Source organism: Ascaphus truei, chromosome 1 (genome assembly GCF_040206685.1).
Source record: "Ascaphus truei isolate aAscTru1 chromosome 1, aAscTru1.hap1, whole genome shotgun sequence".
NCBI classification, from domain to species: Eukaryota; Metazoa; Chordata; class Amphibia; order Anura; family Ascaphidae; genus Ascaphus; species Ascaphus truei.
The window spans coordinates 135,794,715-135,822,630 of record NC_134483.1 but is presented as its reverse complement, the minus strand read 5'-3'; the positions used below and the strand labels follow the sequence as shown (position 1 = coordinate 135,822,630).

General features: G+C 40.2%; 1 protein-coding gene across 3 annotated transcripts in view; it reads right to left on the bottom strand.

The window, feature by feature from the left end:
• The window catches only part of SVEP1 (sushi, von Willebrand factor type A, EGF and pentraxin domain containing 1), a 306,365-nt gene that overhangs the window by 116,326 nt on the left and 162,123 nt on the right, over positions 1-27,916 (bottom strand). For all 3 annotated transcript variants that reach the window (XM_075595245.1, XM_075595238.1, XM_075595229.1), the window contains exons 21-25: positions 8,173-8,269; positions 4,904-5,017; positions 4,024-4,137; positions 3,073-3,274; positions 1,461-1,618 (exon numbers count right to left, since the gene is read on the bottom strand). In XM_075595245.1, the coding sequence (XP_075451360.1) occupies positions 1,461-1,618; positions 3,073-3,274; positions 4,024-4,137; positions 4,904-5,017; positions 8,173-8,269 (685 nt within the window). The remainder of the gene's footprint in view (positions 1-1,460; positions 1,619-3,072; positions 3,275-4,023; positions 4,138-4,903; positions 5,018-8,172; positions 8,270-27,916) is intronic.

Sequence of the window (27,916 nt, the reverse complement as noted above, 5' to 3'; positions counted from 1 at the left end):
TGCACTCGGGCAGAAAACAGTCACAAACCTCAATACACCCGGGTATACCCGAATTCATGGGACTAGCCGAGCTCGAATAAAGTGTGTCGCCAGTGTATGTGGCTGTTTAATGGACCGAAGGCTGGGGATAAACTGCATCTGCCATTCTGCTTTTTCTGAGTGGTACTGCTGCAAGTGCCAACACTGGATGTAGTAATAGTAGCACTTCTCTCTAGCTGTCCTTTTCCACCATCCCAACCCTGAACTTCTGACAACACCTCTATCATATTCACTGTTCTAATGTCAGTAGTATTTGCACAATTAGTGTCTTTAAATTATACCCAGTCACCTCATGGGGATGAGGAACGTGAGGCATCCAGTCAACAAAAGATTTTATGGGGGGTAGGGGGGACAAAACTGTAAGTTTGGAGGAAAAAATTAAAATTAGTAGCAACTTGATACCATTACACCTCATCCACTACCTCAAAACGTTTCTTCCCCATATTGGTGCCAGTCTACTGGGTAGCCGACGATGTGATTGCTTGGAGTATCGATCACATGGTCGAAACTGACTTCCAGTGACATAAACAGAGGTGGAGCGAACTATAGAATGTGTAATAATCACATATAAGGTGCCCTTAGAGTTCTTCCCCTTGTGACATTCCACGAAAATCATAAGGGCACCTTAAGGTAGGGGTGTGCAAGATTTTTCAGGGGGGGGAGGGCGATTGCAGAGACCCCACACTCTTCCCCAAGGCATTTAAATTAAATGCCGGGGGATCGTGTGAGGCCTCTGTAACTTCACTTACCTTGTCTCCGGCAACGCGTCTCCATGGCAACGTGGTGTCAAATGATGCCGCGGAATCGCGTGACATCGTGTTGTCATGGCAATGTAACATCATAGCGTCATTTGACGCCGGAGGGGCGCGAGAGGGGGGGGGGAGTGCAGACAGGCCCTATGATTCAACAGTTTAGCAGGGATGCTCACTCGCCCTGGTGTTTTGGTTTCATTTATAGTTTTGTCGCAGATCTAGGCCCTTATTCTGTAAGGTGTGATAAGCGCACATGACGTGCTATCGCATGAAAGCCCATTGATTTTAATGGAGCTTTACTGAGATAGGACATCATCTGCGCTTATCACACCTTACAGAATACGGGCAATTTTGTTTACTTATTTATTCATTCAGTCACCTTCACCTTTTCCCCCTCAACAAACTTGGCCATCCCCACCGCACCAAACCTTTTGCCTTTTCTCACTGCAATCAAATGGCAACAAAGAAGGAAGATGCTTGCCCCAAAGGTGCAAAAACAAGCATCTCCTCCTAACGCCTTTCAGAAGCAGAAACATCAGTCTGTGATATTTCATGCCAGAAACACCAGGTTAAGTTGATTTTAACATACAGCATTGCAGCTCCTGCGTGTAAATATTGGCCTTAGAATATGCGCAACTCAACTAATGCTGTTATTGGAGTATGTAATACCTGTTTCACACCTGCTTCCAGAAAAGCCTGGTGGGCATTTACAGATGTACGAATTCAAACCATCTAAGCAAGTGGCATGATTAAGACAGGGACCAGATTCACACTCATTGACATTAATTTCACAGGACTGGCCGGTAAAGCCCTCTGCACACTGACACCTATAAAAAAAAATAAGAACTGTATTACTGTTCATATTCCAGTGCAATTGGAAATAAATATAGGGCTTTTTACACAGCACAACACTAATGTCATAAAAGGAAAGAACCAGAATGGTATAGTTATTCACACTAGAAGCACTTTGGACCTGATGAAAGAAGACGGTAACATACAGGGTCGCCAACAGAAATCATGGGGCCCAGGACAAATAAAAGGAGCCGGTCCCCTTCCCCCCCAACCCATAGTGCACCTAACACGGAATAACATTTTGGACGCAACTTTTCATGAAATGTTTTCTTGCTATTATAATACTGAAAAATACATTACAATGCAGTCTGTTTATTTTAATATTTTCAACAAAAAGACATAGATACCCAACGCCACATCAAATGTAATAAAATACCTAGTTAAATACTGCAATGTTAGTATTAGTCATTTAGTTAAACCCTTTGGCCAAAGAGAGGTACTGTATAAGCCTGCAGCCATGTCACGGCATGATCAGTATGCAGATCCTAACACTACCTGTGAAAATTCTCATTTACCTCTGCAGTGGAGGGAGAATGACCTTAATAGATCTGTCCTGCACAGGAACATGAACACACTTGCTACTTAAAAAGTGGGGTGGGGTGAGTGTAAACCCTGGAGGGAGGGGCCAATAACCTTCAAACAAATGATACCAGTTGAAAATTAATAAACGCACAATTCCAGCAATCTCTAACACCAGAACCCACCACATCATATATATATATATATATATATATATATATATTTGTATCAAAAGGAGTACTCTGAGTGTGGCCAAATGTATATAACAAAAGACAAAGATACCCAATGCTACATTGCATACCTAAAATATGTCAGTGTTAAATTTGACTAGTCCGTTAAAAACGAACCAGGAGCAAGATGTGTTGATTTATTTCCCCTTAAAATATGTGTAATAATGAAAAAACACTTAAGCAGTCTTTCAATTTCTAGAATAAGGAAATATAAGTGAATATTTGTTTGACAATATACATTGTATTGACACTTAGGCCAGGTCCCCGCTGGCTACTGCAGCGCACGCTGTGGCGACGCTGCAGGGACAAGAGCCGTCCCACAATGGGGCCGGCCCGCTGCGAGGCAGGGTCGCTGCGCTGCGCCGACAGAAACTCCTGCTCTCAAGAAAATTGAGAACAGGAGTCGCGACGGAGCGCTAGGACACGCCCCCCCGGCGGTTAAGTCAATGAAGGCGCACCTGCTGGGAGACGTCACGGCCGCGCCACTGTCACTCCCCCGTCACGCCCCCCTGTCTTTCCCCCTGCAGCTCTCTGCAGACCGGGTAATTCGGCTGCACGCGCCACCTGCCGCATAGGCACGCGTGCAGCGGGGCCGCAGCTTTACACCAGTAGTTAGCATGTTAGAAATTACCAAATCATGCAAGGTGCAAAACAATACACATGTAATTAAATTTTATCACCTGAAGCTGTTGATACCATCAGTGCAGGAGGCCCCATTCTTGCAAGGTATGCTGAGACATTCATCAATGTTTTTCTCACAGACTTTGCCAGTAAACCCAATAGGACACAAACATTGAAAACCAGCTTTCTGATCCTCACAAACACCATTGTTTAAGCAAGGTTTGGGCAAGCACTCATCAATCTCTATTTCACATTGTTGACCTGAGATACCAAAGAAAGGGGGAAAAAAAGCATAGTATTATTGAACTGGTTCTTTTATTTATTTAGATATATTATTAAAGCTGACAGATGACATCTGTAATTCCAGTTTAAATTACAAAACAAGTCCAGATAGAACTCATAAACATTAAAGATGCAGTTCAAGCAATATCCTGCATGTGTGTTTTTTAATAAATCAGTTCTGTAGTAAGAAAAAAATACTTTTAGCATTTTCTGTTTTCAAAAAAACAACTTTGAAAGACCAATTTTCTTGTATTCTATTTTAACAATCATGTTTGTTCCTATAGCAACCATTTACATTCCCCAGATCTAAAGATGTTGCCAAACTTCGCTGATCAATAGACGTAGAACGAATTGACCGGCTGCTATGCAGTTCTTTAGGTAAGTAGAGATTGCCCACATGAAACTATTGAAGTAAAAAAACAACTAAAAAACGGGAGCTTGAACTGCAGCTTTAACATAATTAATCAACTATCCTATACCATTGTAACACTTGCTTCCTAAATTAAATTGTAAGATATAAAATACAAATAGGTTTTTAAATTTAGGCTCAAATGTAAATAAAACTCTATACAAATACTACCAAATGTAATCTATGGTCATTTGATCTGTAATAAATCTGTCATACTGTAATTACGATTTGCTGCACTTTCATTGTTTCCATCTAGTTTGTGTCCCACTGGTTTTATGAAAATGCCCATTTCACGAAAAGTTAGCAAAAAACAACTTACCAACAAACCCATTTGCGCATCGGCAGTGATACACATTTATACCATCAATACAGATTGCTTCATTTAAGCAAGGATTGGAGCTGCATTCATTGACATTTTGTTCACATCTGTCGCCTTTGAAAGGGACAAAGTGTTAAAAATGAACATTAACATTATATTCCTGAAGTCTTGGTCATATGATGTTGTTTTTATCCTATCACTAAAATGCTTTTATATATTTGGTTAACAAGTACATTACAGAGTTTTTTTCCCCAGTACAACTCAATTTTGAGTTTTCCCCAGACTAATTACATGTTGCATTGGTTGGGATTGGGCTCTATGGTGGTTGAATGAATAAGACATTGGTTATGGGATAGGCAAGGAGAGTTGACTGCTTTCCGAGGAGGGAAAGGCTACCGGTAGAGTATCTCAGGGATCTGTACTTGGACCAGTGCTTTTAACAAGGTACAGGAGTGGAGGTTATTGTAGAGAAAGTGCTCAAATAAGATGCCATGTTCTGAAGCAGGAGGCTCAGGGGAAATATGAGGAAGTACTTCTTCATGAAAGGGTGGTGCATTCTAGTACCTTAGCAGAGGCAGTATGGGGCTAATACAGTAAAGACATTCATAAATGCTTGAGATACCCATAAGGCTATACTAATGTATGAAAGGAAGACAAGGATAAGTTAGGCTCTGTGGTTTTACAATCGAGAGGAAAATTGGCAGACACCATTTGGTTACATCTCTCTATTAGAAGTATATAATAAATATTGATTATTAAAAGTATAAGAATGATTAAAACTAAGCAAAGTAATGTAGTATCACATTCAATAAGGATGCAACAGTAATAACTATTCAGTTGAAAAGCAATAATGTGGTAATAGTAGTTTGAAACTATTTACCTGAGTAGCCAGAGAGACATTGGCATTTGAATTCCCCAATGCCATCCACGCACATTCCATTGTTTCGACATGGCACGGCCTGGCACTCATTAATGTTTATTTCACACTTTGCACCTAAATAACATAAGTAAAATGCAAACATTGGTTAAGCTACTGTATTATAAACTAACAAAACAGAGCACGGTCTTAAAAAGTAAAAACAAGTGCAGTGAAAATGCACAATTCTGGCACATTTGAAGCCTCATTTTGCAGTCAGGGGATGTACCTCACTTTCTGGACGTGGTATTTTTGTGAACTAGAAATCTAACAATTGTATTACTTTATTTTTTATAATTGTAATATTTAAATCCAGTGACCTGTTTTAACAATTGATAATTGAATTGAGTACTTGTGTTGTAAATCTTTTTTTTTCCTATTAGCAGATGGAAAATGATGGAGCCTAAGAAATTGCACAGAAGAAGTAAAGAAAAAGTCATGTTTAATTACAGCAATTACAGCAATGTCTACCTACAATGTACTGTATATCTACTTATGTCAATGTATATCTGTCGGCTGTTACCAGTTGTCCACTGGTGAAATTGCTACAGATGCAGCAGCTGTTATTTTAAGGCAATACAGTGCTGTTTTCGTGTGCGCTGCTTTACTCCACGCAGCATGAACGCGGCCAATCGCCCCAGGCACGCGCGTTTATCGAGGTTGTTTTGTTTGAATTTCATGGATTGTGTGCAATTAAATGCAATGAAATGAATGAATTGTATTGTGTACAGTAATGTGCTACTGTGTCAATTTCAGGTGTTTAAAAGCCACAACACTAAAATGCCATTTTCTGCACTCGCCTGCACTCACGTCTTAAGGCGGTATGGTTGGAAGTAATCCCGCGCCATCACATGGGTATTCCGAGGTAAACACCGCGTGATTTCGTAAAATGATGGCCGCTGCATCTGTAGATGGCTTTCCCACTGCCTGTTACTCACATAAAAATCCATTCAAAAGAAAATGGTTTATTTATGTGTTAAACATTAGGATTATTTTCAATGGCTGTCTGTGTTGATAAGGATTGCTATGTTTGAATACACAACTTTGCTTTTTAACTAACATGGGAAAAAAAGAGCACCATAGATTTAGTTAAGCAAAATGTTTTCTATTAATGGAATGCCTCAATTTATATTGATAACATGCCATTGTGGAGTATGGCACTGAATAGAACGATAACTCACATCTCATACATTTTATATATATAAGTGCCTCAACCACCATTGAAACGTTAAGGATTTGAAGGAGTGGCCCAGTGAGTTAAATTCCCTGACTCTGAAACACTGACACAGACAATGAAGCAGGCCAGTCTCATCGCTTTTTAACTTTGGGGCAAGTCCCCTAACCTCCCTGCGCCTCAGACACTAACATTTGATTGTAAGCTCTACTGAGCAGGGGATCATTGGGTGTGCAAAAGTCTATGTCCAGTGCTGTATAGACTGTCAGTGTATATAAGGAATACATTATTATGTTGATACTTTTAAACTCTTTAAGTTTGACATATTATTGTTTGCCAAAATATGGAAGAAAAATGTTCCATATCATATCAAAGGCACTATAAAAATGACAGTAGCAGAAAACGGAGAATAGGAGAAACATAAATAGATAATTTAAAAGAACATTGGAGAGAATGTGGAGCAGAGATAATTGAATTTCAAATGCACATCCAACCATGGAAAATCGATTTTCTTTAGAGACCAATAGCCAGAATTACTGTACTAAACTATGCAAGCAGTTAAGTAAAGCAGGTACACAAACAAAAACTCACTACATACAGTAGCATTCTAAATTTTGCTAAGACCACACATTAAGATACAGTGGCTACAAAAGTGAAAAAAATGCAATTGTACAGTGTACAGCAAATACAAACATTCACATGTCTGAAATAGGTCTGCAACCCTGCTTGTCACCATTATCTCCTAGCATACAATGTTTCCATTGCAGCTGGGGATTCTGGGAAATGACACGCAAATAAGTTTGAATATCACAAGTGTTCTTTGTATTTGCTGTATGCTATACGGTTATTGTGTGGTAGAAACCTATTCCAGTTTCACATTACAAAGCCAGTATAATCAGACTCACACTGAGACTCAGGATATCAAAAAGCTGTCTGTGACTAGGTTTACTGGCTATGGACTTCTTTAATTCAAGCGGTGCTGAAAGCTGTGTAATGCGACAGGCATAAACTTACAGGGCTCTATGTTAAAATGGATCAGAAGCAAAAGGTGACACTGCGTGCTTATTTGCATGTCATTTCCCAGAACGCCTTGCTGCAGTAGAAGCACTATATGCTAAGAGATAATGGTGAAAGGCAGGGTTGCAGACCTGTCTGAGACATGTGAATGTGCTCACAAGTGATCATTTTATTTGCTAAGAGACCAAAAACATTACTTGCTACCGCCAAAAAATATTTGGCTTAGTCTATATTCGCGGAAACAGCCAATTGGGCAATTTTTGGATGATATTCCCCCAAAATATTGGCCAACCAGTGACTTCTGCAGTTATAGAAAAAGCCTCATACTGTATATCTGATAACCTCCACTGCCCACTCTGCAGTGGAGATGGACTTTGTAATGAATTATTCTTAGAAATTAGAGATTGCAAGATCATGACCAACACAATGTTGTTATTTCAGGCATGGCTGTGTTATGTATAACATTGACTACTTAGCATATTTTCACAACGTTCCAATTAAATAGTATACTAACTGGAATATTTATTCTGTTCACTCTTAGAGTGCCCTTAGAACATTTCATGAACATCACAAGGGCCGGCACCATTTAAGGGATCCTAATGGCTGTCAGGTAATGTCATGTGATTATTGTTCATTTTCTAGGGGGGTCATGCTATCCACCTGCTCAGATTGGTGAACGTGAGCAGAATAATAGTGAAGGATGCCCTACTTCTATTTGCATCACTGGGGTCTGGCTGTGAACTTGTGATAGCTTCCCCAAGTCTTCTGGCAGCAAGGTGATTAAATGCGGATTTTTTTCAAATTCAAACCTTAATAATAGTGGTGGTTGCACAGAATCGGGCTCTCAAAGGCAGAAAAATTACTTTGTTGGCAAGGAGGGTAAGGTGAAACTTTTTGCAGTAAGTTGAGTTTACAGTAAGCAGCACAACAACCTCCCGTGTAGTCAAAGTACTGTATATACAATAATCAGTGATAGATTGACTTTTTAAGGTGAATTCAAGGAAAAACTATTTCACAATCTTTTAATTTTTATTTTGCATACCTGTGTAGCCTTTAGGGCATATGCAAATATATCCACTTCCAACTTGTTTACAAGTCCCACTGTTTTGGCATGGGTTTAAAAAGCACTCGTTGAAAACCTGTAAAGTATAAAAAAGAAACTTTCATTATTGCTAGAATTATGTTAAATAAACATACTTGAGCAAGTTTCTATCAATACTACTGACAAATTTACTAAAGGGTACCAAGTCTTACAGTATTAACAACTCAGTTCTGATTTGTCATCAATTAAACGAACCTACAGTATTCAACAAACTATTGTCACTAGCCGACTTTGGTCATACATGGGATATTTTAATAGAGATTTGGGAAGATGTCTCAGTTCATGTTCACACAACCACCAAACATGTCTCCTGTAAACAAATTCCTGAAATGCAATCAATTTTCACAATTATCTCAGAATTTGTGCACATACAGTATTTGTGAAAATTGCCTAAATGCCATAACCAAGATACTACTTAAGGTATAAAACAGGGATGTCATAAAATGTCAAGTGAATTTCAGACAGGAGGTGGACAATTTTAGGCAAACCTTTAAGAAAAACGAATGCAATGAAAAAAAAAAACTGCAACTGGTCCATAAAGAACGCTTCTAAAGAGCATGTCAGAAAATATTTTATCCATTTTGATGCTGACCTTGCATTTTTTTTATTGCTCTTTATTTCACAGTTAGGCTGCGCTTATAGTGCCGGAGACAGCAACAGCGGCGCAACGTCGCGTCGCATCAAAACAAATGCATTGCCACAGTCACGTACGCTTATAGTAAGCGCAACGCGACGGCAGAACGGTGCGACGGTTTGGTCGCGATCGCTGGGAGTCATCTCAATTTGATTTTCCCAGTGACCGTAGCCCGACGTCGCCGTCGCTATAAGCGTAGCCTTGAATTACTATTAATATACTCACAAAAAGGAAACACCTTTCTTATCTTTATATTTGGCACATGCACTGTCTTTTTTTTCTTTATTTTTTCAATTTATAGACAAAAAGACAAATTGGACATGCCTTCTTGTCTGCATATGAATTAAATAGGGGAATGGGGAAAAGAATGGAGGTTTGTCCGCATCTCCCTGAGTCTATCAACAGGAGAAAAGAATACTATACAGTGGTGCAATGTAGGGCTAATAATCAGAAGCACTAGAGAGAAGAAAGTGCCCTACTGAATGCACTCATCGTAGAGAAGTGCACTAAATTAATGCTAGTTAAAACCCTTTTATTGAGTGTTAAAAATAGTCTGGAAAGACGGATCAGGTATATAAGTCCATGCAGAAATACAAAAAAACACAGCGCACAACGCTCATAGTGCATTAAAAATTATAATAGTAACCACAAAATAAAGGTGAGTATTAAGCGTACATTTAGATAGAAAAAACAATCATTTCAGGGTTAATGTTACCCAAGCACCAACGGACGCCAATGGAGATTCGTGGCTCTCTCCTTCTCAATCCCTCAGCCTCGGGGTAGGGCCTGGGTGGTCTTCCGATCGGTTAGCTGTTAGTACAGCCCTCAGCCTCAAGGTAGTACTTAGGAGTTCTCCAGTTCAGCTGAACAGCAGTACAGCCAATTCGCCGTGCCAAGCAATAATGTCTCTCACTGTTCCAGTCTCTGTAGCAGCGGAGCACACGCTGTGGGGCGTCTGGATTCGGCGCTTCCGGGTTCGTGACATCACACGATCACGACTGAGCGTCGCAGGTCAGCAGAAGCACCGGACTGGTTCTCACCAGGTGGTTGGTAGTGAGGGTTCACAGGTAGTCTTTAGTCCAACGCGTTTCGAGACCACAGGGGTCTCTTCATCAGGGAAGTCCATGGCCTGTCCCTAAAAAAACGCTACCTTTTGTACTCTGGAAAGATCCAGTGGTGCTGTAGCAGAACAGTAGCTTCCAATGTTATCAAGAACAATTACTGTCTAGTTACTGTATATCAAGAGTACTGTCCGCAATTCGTAAACAGACATAATTCCTATGTACCACATATGCTCAAAATAAATGCATATTGATATATTACGAATTCTAAAACATGGGGCTTGGTGTATATATGGCACCAGCCACATGCACTGAAGGCACAAAGTCGTGCCTAAACTAGATTAGAACAGTGAATGTCGAAAGCTACTGTTAATATCCAATGAGAAAAAATGTGTATCTCACTTATTGTTACAGTCTGCTACGCATTTGGTAGCGACAAACACCATGCGTGCTGTTACATAAATACTATCATGTGTATTCATGGTTAGTGTAAGCATTCAATAATGCATTCCCCAGTAACTTATATTAGATGGTAGCCCCTCTATCAATAGGGGTATAATATAGGTCAAGACTTGTGTATGGGGGAAGAGATGTGTAACTAGGTGTATCATATGCCAACTAATCACCTAACACACAGACTAGTGGCAGTCCCAAACACATTCTCACAATAATCATGGCCAATCAGTAAATCCCTGCTGGACCCTTTTAATTGTAGTGTGTGAGTGTACTATTACGACCATACACCAGATATTTTGCCAGATCAATGAATGTAGTGCCACATATGTTAGTATATAAAAATATACAAAAATCGTCTGCATATATTTCAATTCTTGCTACACTGTGTCTGAAGGTACCCTCTAGCAAGTGTCTTTATACCTCGAGGTGTGGTTCAGAAGTCTGCATTCAATTATAGCCTGTTATAGTAGAGCAACAGTGTAGCTGATGTACCATACAGTTGTTTGAAGCTAGAGGGTATTTCTAGCATAATATATGTTTAGATTCAGTCTTAAATCATAGTGTATATGGCACATAAACAGTTCTTCTTATCTATGGGCACAAATAGTTTGTATATACTGTGTCATAATCAGATGTTATTGGTCAGCTTAACAAGTATTGCTACATATATATCTGTGCCTATACAAGTGCACAGACTCTCTGCACTATAGTCATTTCCCAATTGGTGCTACTCTGAATACAGAGGTACACTCTACCAAGTGTTTATATACCTCGAGGCGCGATTCAATGACCGCATCCAGTTATAGCCTCTTATAGCAAAACAGTAGTGTTAGATCAACATTGTGCTTATAGGAAGAGATGTGTTACTATTCCCTGTGATGTTTGTTACTGTTTGCTACATACTCTGCGACTTAACACTGTATCCAAGTATGTATTTGGCTATTTCTATGTTTTAGGCTCAATTAACCTTATGGTAGCTACACTACTGTTTTACAACAGATTCCATCCATATGTCACCATATTCTCAAAAATAAGGGCAATGAGAATAGTGGACAGAAAACCACAATTGGACAAAACATTGGAAGAAATAGAGACACGCTTCTTAGAAAGAGAGCACACAAAAGAAGTTATACAAAATGCTTTCAATCAGGTACCTAAGATTCCGACATTGGCTAAAGACAATAACACAATGACGATTGTCACAACATTTACAACAGCTAGCAATGTTATCAAGAAAAGTAGTCATCAACACTGGAACATTTTTAAGAATGATGAGACACTGGGGAAATTATGTCAATCTCAGCCTAGGATTGCTTACCGCAGAGGCCAAAATTGAAAAAACATGTTGATTTAGGCTGACTCAAAAGAGCATTATGTCAAATCACATTTCTTAAGCAATCCTAAATGGGGATGCTTTAAGTGCCATAATTGCAGTGTCTGTAATAGTTTAAATACTGGTGAACATTTTTTTCATCCGTGGAGTGGCAAAAAATACTAAATTAAAGGTAGGATAATGTGCACAACAAATAATGTAATTTACATGATAAAATGTCCGTGCGGACTCTGTTATGTTGGTAAAACAGACAGAATGTTAAAGATTAGATACATCGAGCACAAGAGCAAGATTACACACTCCACAAAAAAAATTGTATTTACCAAACACTGTAGAGACTTTAAATATCCCATCTCTTCTCTCCGAGTGATAGGCATAGAATATGTGTCACAGGCAAAATCAGGGTTGGATAAGGACAACTTTTTGCTCCAAAGAGAATCATATTGGACCTTCACCCTTAATACAGTATATCCTAGGGGGCTGAATGATTATATATCATTCAGTTCCTTTTTGACAGGAAAATAATATTTTCCAAATTAATCTTACCTTGTGATAGGTTGCAGTTGCTGTGCTAGCCATACAGGAAGAGGACTGACACTTAAGGTTTTCTTTTGCTTTATTGATTGAACATGTTTTTGTACGTTCTGTATCATACCTACCAAAAGAGGCATGTTTCTGTTTAATCACTATACTTCCATTTTTCGTTTTTTTTTTTATAGTCTCCACTAGTCTCTTGGGGTATGAGCTCTTTTGACACTGCTCACATGCAATTTCTCTCTTTCTTACATATATATGCTGGAAAGTTGTGCTTGTTCCTGCTGGACTTCTATGACTCTTCTATCAAATAAACTGTCTGGAGCTGTCAAATGAGACTAACATCTGCGTATCTTTGGGATGTGAAAATGATTTGAACAAGCTTAATGTTCTGCACATGTGCAGCACTGGATTTCGCTGAAGATTTCTTCAAGGACATCAATATGGCGCCCGTGGCCTTAGCGTTGTTTACTTGGCAACGTATGGAACGCACTGAAACAAGGATATGGAACAAGACGTAATGACGTCACACAGATGGCCAATAGGAGTGTGAGGTTGCATCCTCACCTACCAATGCACAGACCACGTCGATGGAGCCTAGGGAGACGAACTCAGGATTCATGATGGGACGCAGGTTGCGCCTTGAACTTTTTGATAGGATCATAGGACAATTTTGTCGTCTTGTAAGGTATGGATTATGCCAATGGAACTTCTAAATGTTTCAATATAGCCTTCAATGACGTCATTAAAATGGCGTCCAGCACTGTAGACACTTTACCTTGACAACCAAGATGCCTTATGGGATGACTTGGGACATATTGGGTCACATGCACATAGCAGCAATTTGTATTGGACATTGTGAAAGTTGCAACCCTTTTCCAGCTGCAGCATTGAGAAGTAATGAGGATTTAGCACATCACAGCAGGTGTCAGTTATCATTAACAAGCATTGTGGGGGATATATATATATATAGGTACAGTATATAAAATGAGACACTTTAGTTTAAGCCACTCACCACTTGAAAAAGACCGCTTTGGTCGTAACATCGCTAAGTTTTTGGCTCATTAAATAGCATTTAAAAAATCTGCAGTGCCTTGTGTCATTCTTTCCTTTCTACATGACTTGGATTTCCAGCAGGACTTCTTGCAAAGCACAAGTGCACCAGTATATATGTATCAGTCTTTATTATATAATGTGCAGCAGTAATCCTTTTCTCGGCAGACCTGTCTAAGACATGTGAATGTGCTCTTTTTATTTGGTATATTCTATACGGTGGAGGTTTCCTGTCGCCTTTTTCACACCCACCATAACTTAAAATGTCTATGATATATATATATATCAAATGGAAATGCTACTGTGTGCTCATTTGCATGTCTTAGACAGGTCTGCAACCCTGTCTTTCACCATTATCACCCAGCATACAGTGCTTCCACTGCAGCGAGGGATTCTGGGAAATGTAATGCAAATGAGCACACAGTGCCACCTTTTGCTTCAAATCCATATGACATGGACCCCTATAAGCTTATGCCGGCTGCATTGCACAGCTTTCAAAGCACAGCCTGTGTTAAGATGCATAGCCAGTAAACCTACCCACAGATAGCTGTTTCAACCTATAGGGTGAGGGTGGTTATACTGGCTTAGCAATAATATATATATATATATATATATATATATATATATATATATATATATATATATATATATATATATATATATATATATATAAAGAAAAGAAACAGGCGCACACCTAGTGCATTAAAGTATAACAAATAGTTTATAGAACAATAAAATCAGTCGAATGCCCACTCACAAAAGTACAGGGTTTAAAAGCAGGTATGAGATAGGCTCTCATAAGCCAGTACTGCCGCCTGGTGTCAGCAATGGAGTCCTCTCCTGTCTGCTCTCCGCATGGTCTGAGAAACCGGAAATGACGTCCCTCCGGTCGGGTGCACCGCACAGGAAATCCCTCCGGGAACCAGCACCTCCAGTTCCTTGCTTCTGGTCAGTGAGACATCAGGGGAAAAGGATCCAGCGTTTTTTCCTCTCAGCCTCACACAGCCTGCAACGTCTAGCAACCCACAAAGGTAGAGTTCGTGGGGAAGTGACAACCTCAGCATTAGCCACGCCCTACGCGTTTCGTCATCTATGATGACTTCATCAGGGGTACCCATTGGATGCCCCTCCATAGTATTTATAACAAGGTAATTTGCATAATTAGATAAATCAATTAAAAAGTTTGATACAAAGATTAACCAGTAAATGACCTTAAACATCATTGAATTAATTGTAATTCAATGATGTTTAAGGTCATTTACTGGTTAATCAGGCAGCAAGTGGGAGTGGCAATATACTGTAAATACTGTTTTTTAATTCCTGAAATCACGAGCGCGGCTGCATCGCACCGCCAGATGGGACCACTAAAGACCAGAGAAATCTGTGGAACAGATTCTGACAGGTTTGCCCATCTCTACTTATGAGCACATTCACATGTCTCAGACAGGTCCACAAACCTATCCGTAATCACTCAGAATGCAATATTTTCACTGTAGCCAGGGATTCTGTCTACAGTGGAAGAAAGATAAATTTGTACTATTTCTAGATACAACATTTACAATTTACAGTAAAACTTTATCTATACCACCACCTGAAATGTCTCTCTAGTATACCAGTCAATTAGTTCAAGGTAATATTTTCCATTTGGCAACAGCACGCAGAAAAATGCACATGCTTCAACAAAAACTAAATCTGTCACACCATCAACTGAAGCACAAGATTGTAACAAGGCAAAATACTACCCTCTACATGCTTCAGTGACTTAAGGAAGAGCAACAAGTCCTCACAAGTTGCACAGCATCCCATGACATAGAGAGAAGAGACTTACTCTAACACACTGGAAAATCATTGCACTTTTGTGTGAATTATTTAAATCATTTAAAATAGCAACACGGGAAGTGAGTACTATACAGTCAGGTCTTACCATTTAATAAACTCTGGAAAAGCAGATGGAAAAGCTGAAGGACAATATTTCAAAAGATGGTTTTAGTTCGAGATAACATTGAGAAAGCGCTCATGCGCAAAATGTACGTTAGGATTGGCTGACGTCACAATTGCCTGAGACCAATCTGTTGGAGATAGTTCGTGGGTGACAGCAGGAGCTGTGCTGAGACTCTGTCTGCTGGCATAGCCCCAGATGATTAATTATATCTACTGTAGATGCTAGTGTGCGATTCAACAGGTATGTGCATCTGGTCTATAACACATTACCGACATCTCCATCCTAGAACCGTAGGGTGATTTAAGCCTGGACACCTAGGCTAGCAATAGATTTGTGTGACTGTTTTTTGATTGACTCAGTCTGACTCTGCATCATCAGACAGTCTTCTGCACTTCTCTCCTGGCAACTATAATTGGCTGCCTGCCACCTACATGTTAGCAAGGGACGCGCTTCCACTTCTATGGACACACTATTGCTACTCTGTTTGTGATCTCTGAGTCTCCTCACTACTGATACTGTGTTTCATCTTATGCCCAGCCAGACTATAGAGATGTGAGTATTCCCTTCATAAATATTCAACACAGTATCATATATTAAACATGTGTGACTGAGCTATTCAGCAATACATTTATTATGCCAAGTAATTTCTATTAGCAATACACATTGCTTACAGTCACCCTGTTTGACTCCCACTCCTGAGCTCCTAATTGCATTAGTAAAACACTTACCTTGTCCCATAGAGCAGTGTTTTTAAACCAGGGTTCCCAGGAACCTTTTGGTTCCCCAGGGATCCTTAAAGGATTCCCTGCAATTTTCAGGTCATTTAAAAATTGAACCAAATACAGAAGAATGTACAATGCATCTGATCTCAGACGCGCTATTAGAGATGGTTGGGGTTCCTTACAATGCAGCTGATCACAGACATGCTATGAGAGGGTTGAGGTTCTAAAAAATAGACTCAGAGCACTTCTGATTTTCAAATTTAATTAATTTAAAGGCAAAAGGTGAACCAACGTTTCGGCTGTTCATGCAGCCTTTTTCAAAGGAATGGCATCCTTAGATCTGCAAAGCAGATAGCAGTGGGTCTTACCTTGCTTCGCTATATATATATATATATATATATATATATATATATATATATATATATATATATATATAAAGAAAAGACAAACAGAAAACAGGCGCACTCATAGTGTAATGTGGAAAGTGGCTAAAGCGCTCAAATGCAGGTGCAATGAATAAAATAAGCCAAACCACTAAACCAGGGTACTAATAAGAATAATATAGTACTTAATGTGCAATAGTATGGGTACTATCCTCCTGAAGACAGGTGGTAGATGGTACAAGCCCACTCACCCTCAGTCTCATCGGCAGGTTCCCCTGAAAATAAGCAATACTCACATCCTGGTAGTAGGTAGGCAAGCTGTGCAGCTACAATTATGCAATAACAGGAAAAGGGAGACCAAAAAGCGCACCAGCAAAAACGGAGCAGGAAGGACCCAAAACGAAAAAATGATTAAAAGGGCACTTTAATGTGACAAGAGACCCATCCAACGCGTTTCGAACGTCACAGCTTTCTTTTTCAAGGATAAAACACAATGTAATAACATCCATTAAATACCCTCTTACCTGTGGGCCGTTTCGTGCAAAAAAACGGAACCTGATGACGTCGTGACGCTACGCGCGTCATCGCGCATGCGCAGAGTGACCTAGTGCCGTTCTAAGGGCAAAGCAAGTCCCACAGGCAGTGTGGCCATCTTGGTTAAGGGCAAGCCATAGAGAATCACTGCCCCACTAATACAATAACATCCCCATGACGCATACATGCAATGCTAATCACTGCGCATGCGCATAGCGGCGATGCAGACATCAACAAAGCTAAAATCAAACGTTTAAGAAAAATAGAAAAAAGAAGAAGAAAAGCATTCTATTCATAAGGAAAAATATAAAAATAACAATAATAACTTACATCTTATGCTAACACATAAAGGGAAAATAAGGGTATGTAAGACATATAGCCACACATTTACGAAAAGTGGAGTAATTTAAAACATCTAAATAACTTGAAAAACATGTAAATACATGAATACTGCATAACATATAATGTATATTTAGAACCTAGGAACCAGGGAAATATGTCCACATATAGTACATAAAAAACATTGTATAATAAAGCTATCATTAACACAATACATCAAAAACAAGTGTATTATATACTATATGAAACTTTATGAAACTTAAAGGGCTAATTTGATCAATCCATTTGTCGCTTAAGCAAAATTGACTTGAAGTATAATTAATTCATGAAAATTAGCATATTACAAAAAATGTTTTAACTGCCAGTCAATATTCAGACCCATAGGGAAGCGCGTTTGGAGAGTGAAAATCCAATACGCCTCCCTACAGTTCAGAAGGTTGACATGATCACCTCCTCTAGATTTACAATTAACTAATTCAATTCCCAGGAAGGAAAAGTTACTTGTTCCTCCCTGACCACATTCTGTGAAGTGTTTGGAAACGGTATGATTAGTGTCTTTCAATCTTATGAGCCTTAAATGCTCTAACATCCTGACCTTAAGAGCTCTAATCGTTCTACCCACATATCTTTTGCCGCAACCACATGTTATGAGATAAACAACAAATTGACTTTTACAATTTATGAAACTGTTGATATAAAATTCCTTGTTTTTTACTTTGTTCACATCTTGTGGCTGCGGCAAGGCATACTGTAGAAAACTTTTCGCTGGCTTCATGTGTTTGCATACACTACAAGAGCCACATTTAAAGGATCCCCTGGTGACATAAGGTCTTAAAGACCCTGGAGTAATAAGTTCACTTGGTGAGACATAAGATCCAATTGTTCTTGCTCTACGGTATACAAAAGTAGGACCAGGTTCAACATATTTTTTAAGGACAGGGTCCATGGATAGGACAATCCAATGTTTGGAAATTATAAAATTAATTTTTCCACTTTATTTGTTAAACTGTGAAATAAAAAGAGGACATTTATTTTTAGACTTTACCAATCCATGTGTACCCTGTTTATTAACATGTATCTCATTAGTGTTACCAAGACGAGAATCCCCAATTGGATATGCGGGTAACAATGATGCCCTCTCTGTTTGTACTGCATTATTAAAAGCAACTGCTATATGGGATTTAGGATATCCCCTTTCCAAAAACCTCTTCGTCAGGTCCTCAGACTGAGAAAGAAAACCACTAAATGTGGAGCAGTTTCTTCTCAGTCTGAGGAACTGTCCCTTGAGTATGGCTTTGATTATGTGAGATGGATGGCAGCTGTCCGCCCTAAGAAATGTATTTCTTGCGTTTAATTTCCTATAGACATCAGTTTGGATTGTTTTGTCCATATCCACAAATAATTGTAGATTCAGAAATTCAATGTGATGGAAATTAAAATTTTATGTAAATTTTAAGTTGTATATATTGTCATTAAGATAAGATACAAAAGCGTGAAGTGTAGTGACATCCCCTTTCCAAATAATAATTAAATCATCCACAAACCTTTTAGAAAAAACAATATGGTGACGAAAAAAATTAGTGCTTGAATATATGAAAAGTGCTTCCCACCACCCCATAAATAGATTTGCAAAAGAAGGAGCAAAGCTTGTGCCCATAGCAGTGCCAATTAATTGTAAATAAAACTTATGATTAAATGTGAAAAAGTTGTGCGTGAGTAAAAAATGAATAGCGTCCAAAATAAAAGCCGACTGAAAGATTGAAATTTCTGGTATCTCAATAAATTGGTGGACAGCTGCCATCCCATGATCATGTTGTATAACTCAATACAGAGAGGTAACATCAAGTGTTACCCACAAGTAATGGTTGTCCCAATTAACATTTTTGATCTGATCAAGAAGATCACCAGAGTCCCGTATAAATGAAGGCAATTTCCTAACAAATGGCTGAAGAAAACCATTCACATATCTTGACAGACCATCTCCCAAAGATCCAATGCTGGAGACAATTGGACGACCTGGAGGGTCGACCAATGTCTTATGGATCTTTGGGAGATGGTGAAAGATAGGGATAATGGGATGTGATGGTATGATATATTTAACCTCTTCCTTGGACAAAACCTCCATAATAACACCTGAGTCAACCAGTTCAGTAAGGACATCCAAGAAGTGGGGAGTGGGATCGGCGGGTAGTACACGGTAGGACAGGCCATCATCAAGTTGGCGTAATGCCTCCCTGACGTAACCGTTTCTACTCTGCACCACAACTGCACCACCCTTGTCCGCACTCTTAATGACCAAAGCATGATTACTTTTCAAAGATTTTAAAGCTAGACGTTCACTTTGATTCAAATTGTCATGATCTATACGTAAAAAGGAAAATCCCTGAGCTAGGAGACGAAGGTCCTTAATGACCAAATTTTCAAACATAGTTAGAAATTGACCCTTAACATGAGTGGGGTAGAAGATGGAGCTCTTTTTTTGGCCCAAGTTCCATTCTGAAAAGGTAGGAATACTAATATCATCAGAAGTTTGTTCAGACAGTTAACACATTTTTTGTAATATGTTAATTTTCATGAGTTAATTATACTTCAAGTCAATTTTGCTTAAACGACAAATGGATTGATCAAATTAGCCCTTTAAGTTTCATAAAGTTTCATATAGTATATAATACACTTGTTTTTGGTGTATTGTGTTAATGATAGCTTTATTATACAATGTTTTTTATGTACTATATGTGGACATATTTCCCTGGTTCCAAGGTTCTAAATATACATTATATGTTATGCAGTATTCATGTGTTTACATGTTTTTCAAGTTATTTAGATGTTTTAAACTACTCCACTTTTCGTAAATTTGTGGCTATATGTTTTACATACCCTTATTTTCCCTTTATGTGTTAGCATAAGATGTACTGTAAGTTATTATTGTTATTTTTATATTTTTCCTTATGAATAGAATGCTTTTCTTCTTCTTTTTTCTATTTTTCTTAAACGTTTGATTTTAGCTTTGTTGATGTCTGCATCGCCGCAATGCGCATGCACAGTGATTAGCATTGCATGTATGCGTCATGGGGATGTTATTGTATTAGTGGGGCAGTGATTCTCTATGGCTTGTCCTTAACTAAGATGGCCACACTGCCTGTGGGACTTGCTTTGCCCTTAGAACAGCACTGGGTCGCTCTGCGCATGCGCAATGACGCGCGTAGCATCATGACGTCATCGGGTTCCGTGTTTTGGCGCGAAACGGCCCACAGGTAAGAGGGTATTTAATGGATGTTATTACATTGTGTTTTATCCTTGAAAAAGAACGCTGTGACGTTCAAAACGCGTTGGATGGGTCTCTTGTCACATTAAAGTGCCCTTTTAATCATTTTTTCGTTTTGGGTCCTTCCTGCTCCGTTTTTGCTGGTGCGCTTTTTGGTCTCCCTTTTCCTGCACCCATAGTGTAGTAAGGTTAGCAATTTTATATGGGACTGGAATAAAATATGAACTGCGCACTCACAAATGGATGAATAAAAATCGCATGTATGAGATATTGTCTCAATCGCCAACAACTGTTGCAGGAACTCAGCTGAATCTAAGGAGTAGGTACTGTCCCGTCACTGTGCAGGAGGGACCAGATGATCGCGGTAAACGCTCCGTGTATCGGAAACAGGATGCATACACCACTCTGTTGTTCAAACGTTCCTCTCACCATAGAAAACTTCCGGGTCAGCTTCGTCACACACCACAGTGAGTGTTGTAATGCTAGTCAGTCCCGATTGCACAGGGATAGGCGCTCCGTTTGCAAGCAAATATTGCAAGTTCAATACAATTAATAAAATGAATAAATATACTCCAAATGATATGCCCTACGCGTTTCGTCTTGTGGACTTCGTCAGGGGTAATATAAAAACATATGGTTTACACACATTATTTATAGCTAGAATAGCCAATCGTAAATAGACTTGATTTGTTTAGGTAATTATTAACAGGTAAGCAATTGGAACCAGATAGAATTAACCCATATCAATGCTAGTAAAAAGATTATAGATTCAGAACATATACAGGTAAACCCCGTTATAACGCGCCTCGTTATACCGCGATTCGGTTATAACGCGGTTTTCCCGTGGCTCCCGTTTAAAAAAAAAAAAACACTGCACACACTCTCACTGCACACACTGCACACACACTGCTCACTGCACACACACTGCTCATTGCTCACACTGCACACACTGATACACACTGCTCATTGCTCACACTGCACACACACTGCTCATTGCTCACACTGCACACACACTGCTCATTGCTCACACTGCACACACACTGCACACTGCACACACACTGCTCATTGCTCACACTGCACACACTGACACACTGCTCATTGCTCACACTGCACACACTGACACACACTGCACACTGCACACACACTGCTCACACTGCACACTGCACACACACTGCTCATTGCTCACACTGCACACACTGCACACTGCACACACACTGCTCATTGCTCACACTGCACACACTGACACACTGCTCATTGCTCACATGCACACACTGCACACTGCACACACACTGCTCACACTGACACACACTGCACACTGCACACACACTGCTCATTGCTCACACTGCACACACTGACACACTGCTCATTGCTCACACTGCACACACTGACACACTGCTCATTGCTCACACTGCACACACTGCACACTGCACACACACTGCTCACACTGACACACACTGCACACTGCACACTGCACACACACTGCTCATTGCTCACACTTACACACACTTTCACACACAGACACTCACACACACTCTCACACACTTACACACACCAGCACCGACACCCGCTCCCCCCCCTCCTCCTGCGCAGGCAGCGGGGACAACGGTGGGGAGAAGGTGAAGCGGGGACCGGAGGGGCATCCCCCTCCCATCTCCTGTCCCGTGGGCTGTCACGCGGTGACAGGGGGAAGCCGGGACCGGAGGGGCATCCCCCATCCCATCTCCTGTCCCGCGGGCTGTCACGCAGTGACAGGGGGAAGCCGGGACCGGAGGGGCATCCCCCCTCCCATCTCCTGTCCCGCAGCCTGTCACGCGGTGACAGGGGGAATCCGGGACCGGAGGGGCATCCCCCCTCCCATCTCCTGTCCCGTGGCCTGGCACGCAGTGACAGGGGGAAGCTGGGACCGGAGGGACATCCCCCCTCCCATCTCCTGTCCCGCGGGGTGAATATGCGCTGATGCGGCGGCCATTTTTTTTCCACGACCCCGTTACTAACGCTGTGGTCTCGGGGTGGACCCCGAGGACCGCGTTATAACGGAGTTTACCTGTATATATAACATCAATGAATAATATTGCAAAACCCAAAAAATGAGAAGTATGAAACATACAAATATGTTGAGATCAGCATGTACACATGTATAACAGGATAAACATTGTAACAAAACATATTATACCAGGATGAAAAGTGGAGCAACAGTGTAAAGGTTGCCAGAGCACTAGAGATTCAAAGGAAATGTCAGGATTCATAGAGGAAACAAGGATAAATGTGTTAAAATAACCCATCAATATCCTCCATAATAGAGGAACTTGTACAAAATATATTGTACAGTATATAAAATACAAGTATACATTACCGCATAGCAGCAAAAAGGGAGACAGCACTCAGGTGAATGAAAATAAATGTATAAAATACAGCACATAACTTGGAGTGCTGTCTCCCTTTTTGCTGCTATGCGGTAATGTATACTTTTATTATTTATATGGGACATGCACCTATTCATTATTGAATTTCTATTGGAGTGCCAGTGATTTTTTATCACGTATATAAAATACATATATATATGTACAGATATAGCATTATTTAGGTAACAATTAAAGATCATATGTAAAAATGTGTGATAATATAGAAAAGAATATAACTACATATTTACCACACATAATGCTTGTTGAATATTGAAAGACAGGAAGAGGAGATGAACGACAGCCACCACCCTAAACAGAGTGTGGCATACAAACAAATTATTAAGAATGTATATTATTATGATTAATCACAATGAAAAGAAAGAGAGTGGTATCTCTAGATATACACGAAAGACAACAACCCAGAGGGAACAAGACTAGCTTGTTCAAACCAAACCTCCAGAATGGTCCAACATGGTATAATGAGGAAAAGAAAACTAGACCACCATACTAATATCAATAGTGTCATTGAGACCTCCAGGGTACAAAAACATACACCCAGTAGGTTTCCCTGACACAAAGGGGTTCATGCAGTAAGCGGCGGAAAGGCACTTCTCGCCACTTTCCCGCCTAAAAAGCCTATCCGTATTCAGTATCGGGCGAGAAAGTGGCGAGATTAAAAAAAAACGCCAGTTTGGCTGGCGGTTTTTTTTTTCCGCCGGTGGCGGGGCGAGAAGGCACTTTCCGCCTAAAAATCCAAATTTTTCCGCCACACTGTATTCTAGTAGAGGCGAGTAGCTAAGCGGAGCTATTCGCCACTCTAGAATACCGTTTTGCTGGCGGATCAGCCACGCAAGAAAAAGATGGCAAGTTGCTGCTCAGAGGCAGCGGATGAGTGGCGGATCGGCACTTAGAAAAAATGCAGTCCTTTTTCCTGGCTGGGATTGATGCCGGGGGTCTCCGGAGCTGATACCATTAATATCAGCACCGGGCCCCACCGGCATGCCTCCGAGGCAGGAAAAATTAATTTAAAGCCCACTTCATTACCTTAGCGGTTAACCGCTAAGGCAATGAAGGGGTTAAAGAGCCGTGCCAGGTTTATTGTGGGTAGCGGGGGTGGGTGAAGGGGGTATTTGGCCCTGGGTGTGAGTTTAGGGCTTGCGGGGGGGTTGCGGGTGCACTTAACCCCTTCACGACCGTAGCGGTATTCATGAAGGGGTTAAGGCCTCCCGCTACCCACCCGCAAGCCCTAAACAACCACCGTTGGGGCTAATACCCCCTTCACCCACCCCCACTACCCACAATAATAAAAAATACACACACCAGCCCCACACTAACTAAATTATATATATATATATATATATATATGTATATATGACCCCAACAACACCTATACAAAACAGCAATGGGCACAAGGGGCACAATGACTATTATCCACAAATGGATAATAGTGCAGTTGTCCATTTAAAATACTTACTGAAGAATAAAGACATTAAATACATATAGCACTCACCCATGTGCGGCTGCCACGATGAAGGCCATCCTCATCTTCAGCTGAGAAGTGAAGACATATTTATTGCCACCACTTAGCAACTAGAAGCTCATTTTGGAAGTGCACTCCTAGGTATTAAAACTTAACATTTAATAGGTCAATAGAATAAAATAAGTTCTTAACATAAAGTGATAATATTAACTACATATAATGTACTGTGGCGGGACTCGCCCCTGAAGAATCTCCGTCAAGGAGGGAAACGCGTAGGGCGTTTTTGGCGTGGTGACGTCAGCGCGAGGGATCTGAGAGAGACTGGTAGTATTGTTACTTTATGTCTATGCTCTCTGCTGGTGCTCATTTTAACGCGCTCGTATCCAGGCTTAACCAGGTCCTGTTCACTCAGTGGTTCTTTGCTGAAGCCTGTCTCTATACTGTGATTCAATGTGTCACCTTACCTTGTAGCTAACAGACATCATTGTTACTGCAAATTGTTGCGATTTATCTGATATTTAACATCATTACTGTTAGCCTGCCAGCATCTGCTATGCATAGACACCTATTCATGCATGAATTGTTCTATGAGTTGGTAGAAGGTTTTTTGCACAGGTATTTTGCTGAGTACAAGTGTTCACAGTGTTGATTATATATTGACGGCTTGTTTAATAACCACAGTAATAATTTATTTACTGCTTCAATAATTAGCAGAGTGTTCAGTATCAGTCTTTTCTGGTTTTTTATCACTAATAGCTGTCCTGTTATACAATCTATGTAGAGTGATTGTCATACGTCATTGGGCGCAGAATCAATCCACGTACCACCAACCTGTCATTGAGTTGCACATACAGTGATTATATCTAACAGCTTATATATTAAACTTAGGAGTAGGACACTGACTTGGGCTATTTATCAATACAGGTTGGGTGCTCGGTACGCTACGCCACATGACGCACAATACTCACATATAGGGCAAGCATTTCTGAGCTTCTACAGCTGAGCAACCCACTCCCCAATTAAAGCCAAAGTGGTATCACTGCTTTTGCTAAAGTACTATTAGGCATCAGCATACTTTACTATATACCTTGGCTATCTATCATCTCCTCACTCCCTCCCGCCACAGTACATTATATGTAGTTAATATTATCACTTTATGTTAAGAACTTATTTTATTCTATTGACCTATTAAATGTTAAGTTTTAATGCCTAGGAGTGCACTTCCAAAATGAGCTTCTAGTTGCTAAGTGGTGGCAATAAATATGTCTTCACTTCTCAGCTGTAGTTAATTCTAGTATATTCAGCTCATCAGTTGCACCCACCGTCAATCTTGACGGTTTAGGCACAACCATATTACTATCACACCATTTGATTTAGTGAGCATTATATTTTTGTTTTTGTTTTTCATCCTCATCTTCATCCTGCCCATGCCCCATCCGCTTCTGCAAAACAGACACAAGAATTAAAACATCCTATGTAATGTCCCCTAACCCCTTAATCACCATAGCGGTTTTTAACCGCTACAGTCATTAAGGGGTTAACCCACCCTCACCCACATACCCTCCCCCACTAACCCCCCCAACCCTGAGGCCTAACCACCCTCACCCACTATCCACAAGGGAGGCCTACCACATACCCTTGGGGCCAATACCCCCTCCCCCCAACACATACAGTACAATAATGTGCCAAATAACTATTATCTACATAGGGATAATACATTATTTGGCCATTATTAAACACAGTAAATACCGTAGTAAAATAAAGAAAATTCTACTAACCTCATCAATAAGAAGGCTCCGTCGCCAGCATCATCCTTGGGGTCCGTTGCCAAAATAATAAATTGCCAATACATCTCAATGACATTAACATACCAATGAACCCCTTAATCACCTTATTGGGTACTAACCTCAAAGGTAATTAAGGGGTGAAGCCATCCTGCAATGGCAACACCACTTATGCATAACATCCTCAATGAATTAAAAAGCAATTTCCTACACAAATCTCATGTAATCATTCAATCTGAAGCTTCAAATGCCACTTAAAACATTGCATTTACAGTGTATACATGTAGCATAACATGTAAACTACATGTACACACTGCAAATCAATGTTAACAATACAATAATCCAACTAAAATAGAATGACATCACAAGAAGTATATTATGTAAGCAAATAAAGTCACCATCAATGAATTAACACACATGAATTACATCCCTAAACAATTAAAATACCATCCATACCAATTACACAATTAACTATAGCTATCGTAACAGAGAACAAGTTCAAAACATACAAAAAAGGACACCAAAAATTACAATATACTAAAGCAAGCCTCTCCATAACCTACAGTACAGCATAGAAGCCCAAAAATTACATCTCTCTAATAATAAAATACATTTAATACACATCTATGCATAGCAGCATAGCCACAATCATTTACAATACAGTAAATCAAACTTTAACAACACTATCATTTCTTACCCTGTATGTATATATCTCTGTAGACATACATACATACATACAGTGGCAAGAAATGATATGCATAAAAAAAATTAACACATGAAAAAGCAAAAATAAACACAATTACATTAAATACATTTCTTTATTTAACTTACCATTACTTGCCCCCACCGACTCCCGTTGATCAGCTTACTCATGAACCAATCCACGAACAGGAACCCATAAAATAATAAACCAGAAAATAATAAACATTAAAATAATAAAACACGACAATCCAGGGGTCTTCTAGTTGTAATCCATCTTCATCTGTATTCTTCTAACTTCTTCCGGGGTCTTCTTGCCGTCTGGTGCCACGCCCTGGTCTTCTTTCTTCAGTATGAGGTCCTTCCTCCTCGGCATCTGGCTGCAAAATGAGACGACATAGGCTTTTAAAGGCTTATGACGTCACATTTTCGTCATATGGTTCCCACGGCCCTGATTGGGCCGTAAAAACCATGTGTTTTGGCCGATGTAAAAAAAAATGATGACGTCACTTAAAGGCAAAGAAAGCACAGCCAATCAGAATGGCTTTGCTTCAATTGCCTTTAAGATGACGTCATGAAAAGACACATGGCCGGACTCACATGGTACGGCAGCCAATCAGAGCGTGGGAAGTCTATCCCTACTCTGATTGGCTCTAGTAAACCATGTGACAGAGGCTTGGGGAAGAACAGATATGACGTCATTGAAAGCCTGTCTCATGGTACTTGTGGATAATAGTAATGTTGCCCATTACTGTATTGTATGTTGTGTATTGCTGCTATGTTTATTGGGGGCATTTGTCCCCAATAAACATGCTATTATGCGTTAACCCCTTCATTGCCTTAGCGGCTATCCGCTATGGTAATGAAGCAGCATTAATGTATTTTAATAATATTGTGCGGGAGCAGGGGGCCCCCTGAGCTGAACCGCATATATTTGTGGCTCAGAGACCCCCTGCTTCCCGAGTTACAGGCCCCGGTTTGGGGCATCGGTTACAGTGTGGACGCCATGTTTGTTGCGGGCACGTAGCGTATGGGACGCTATAAACATGGCGCCGACACTGCC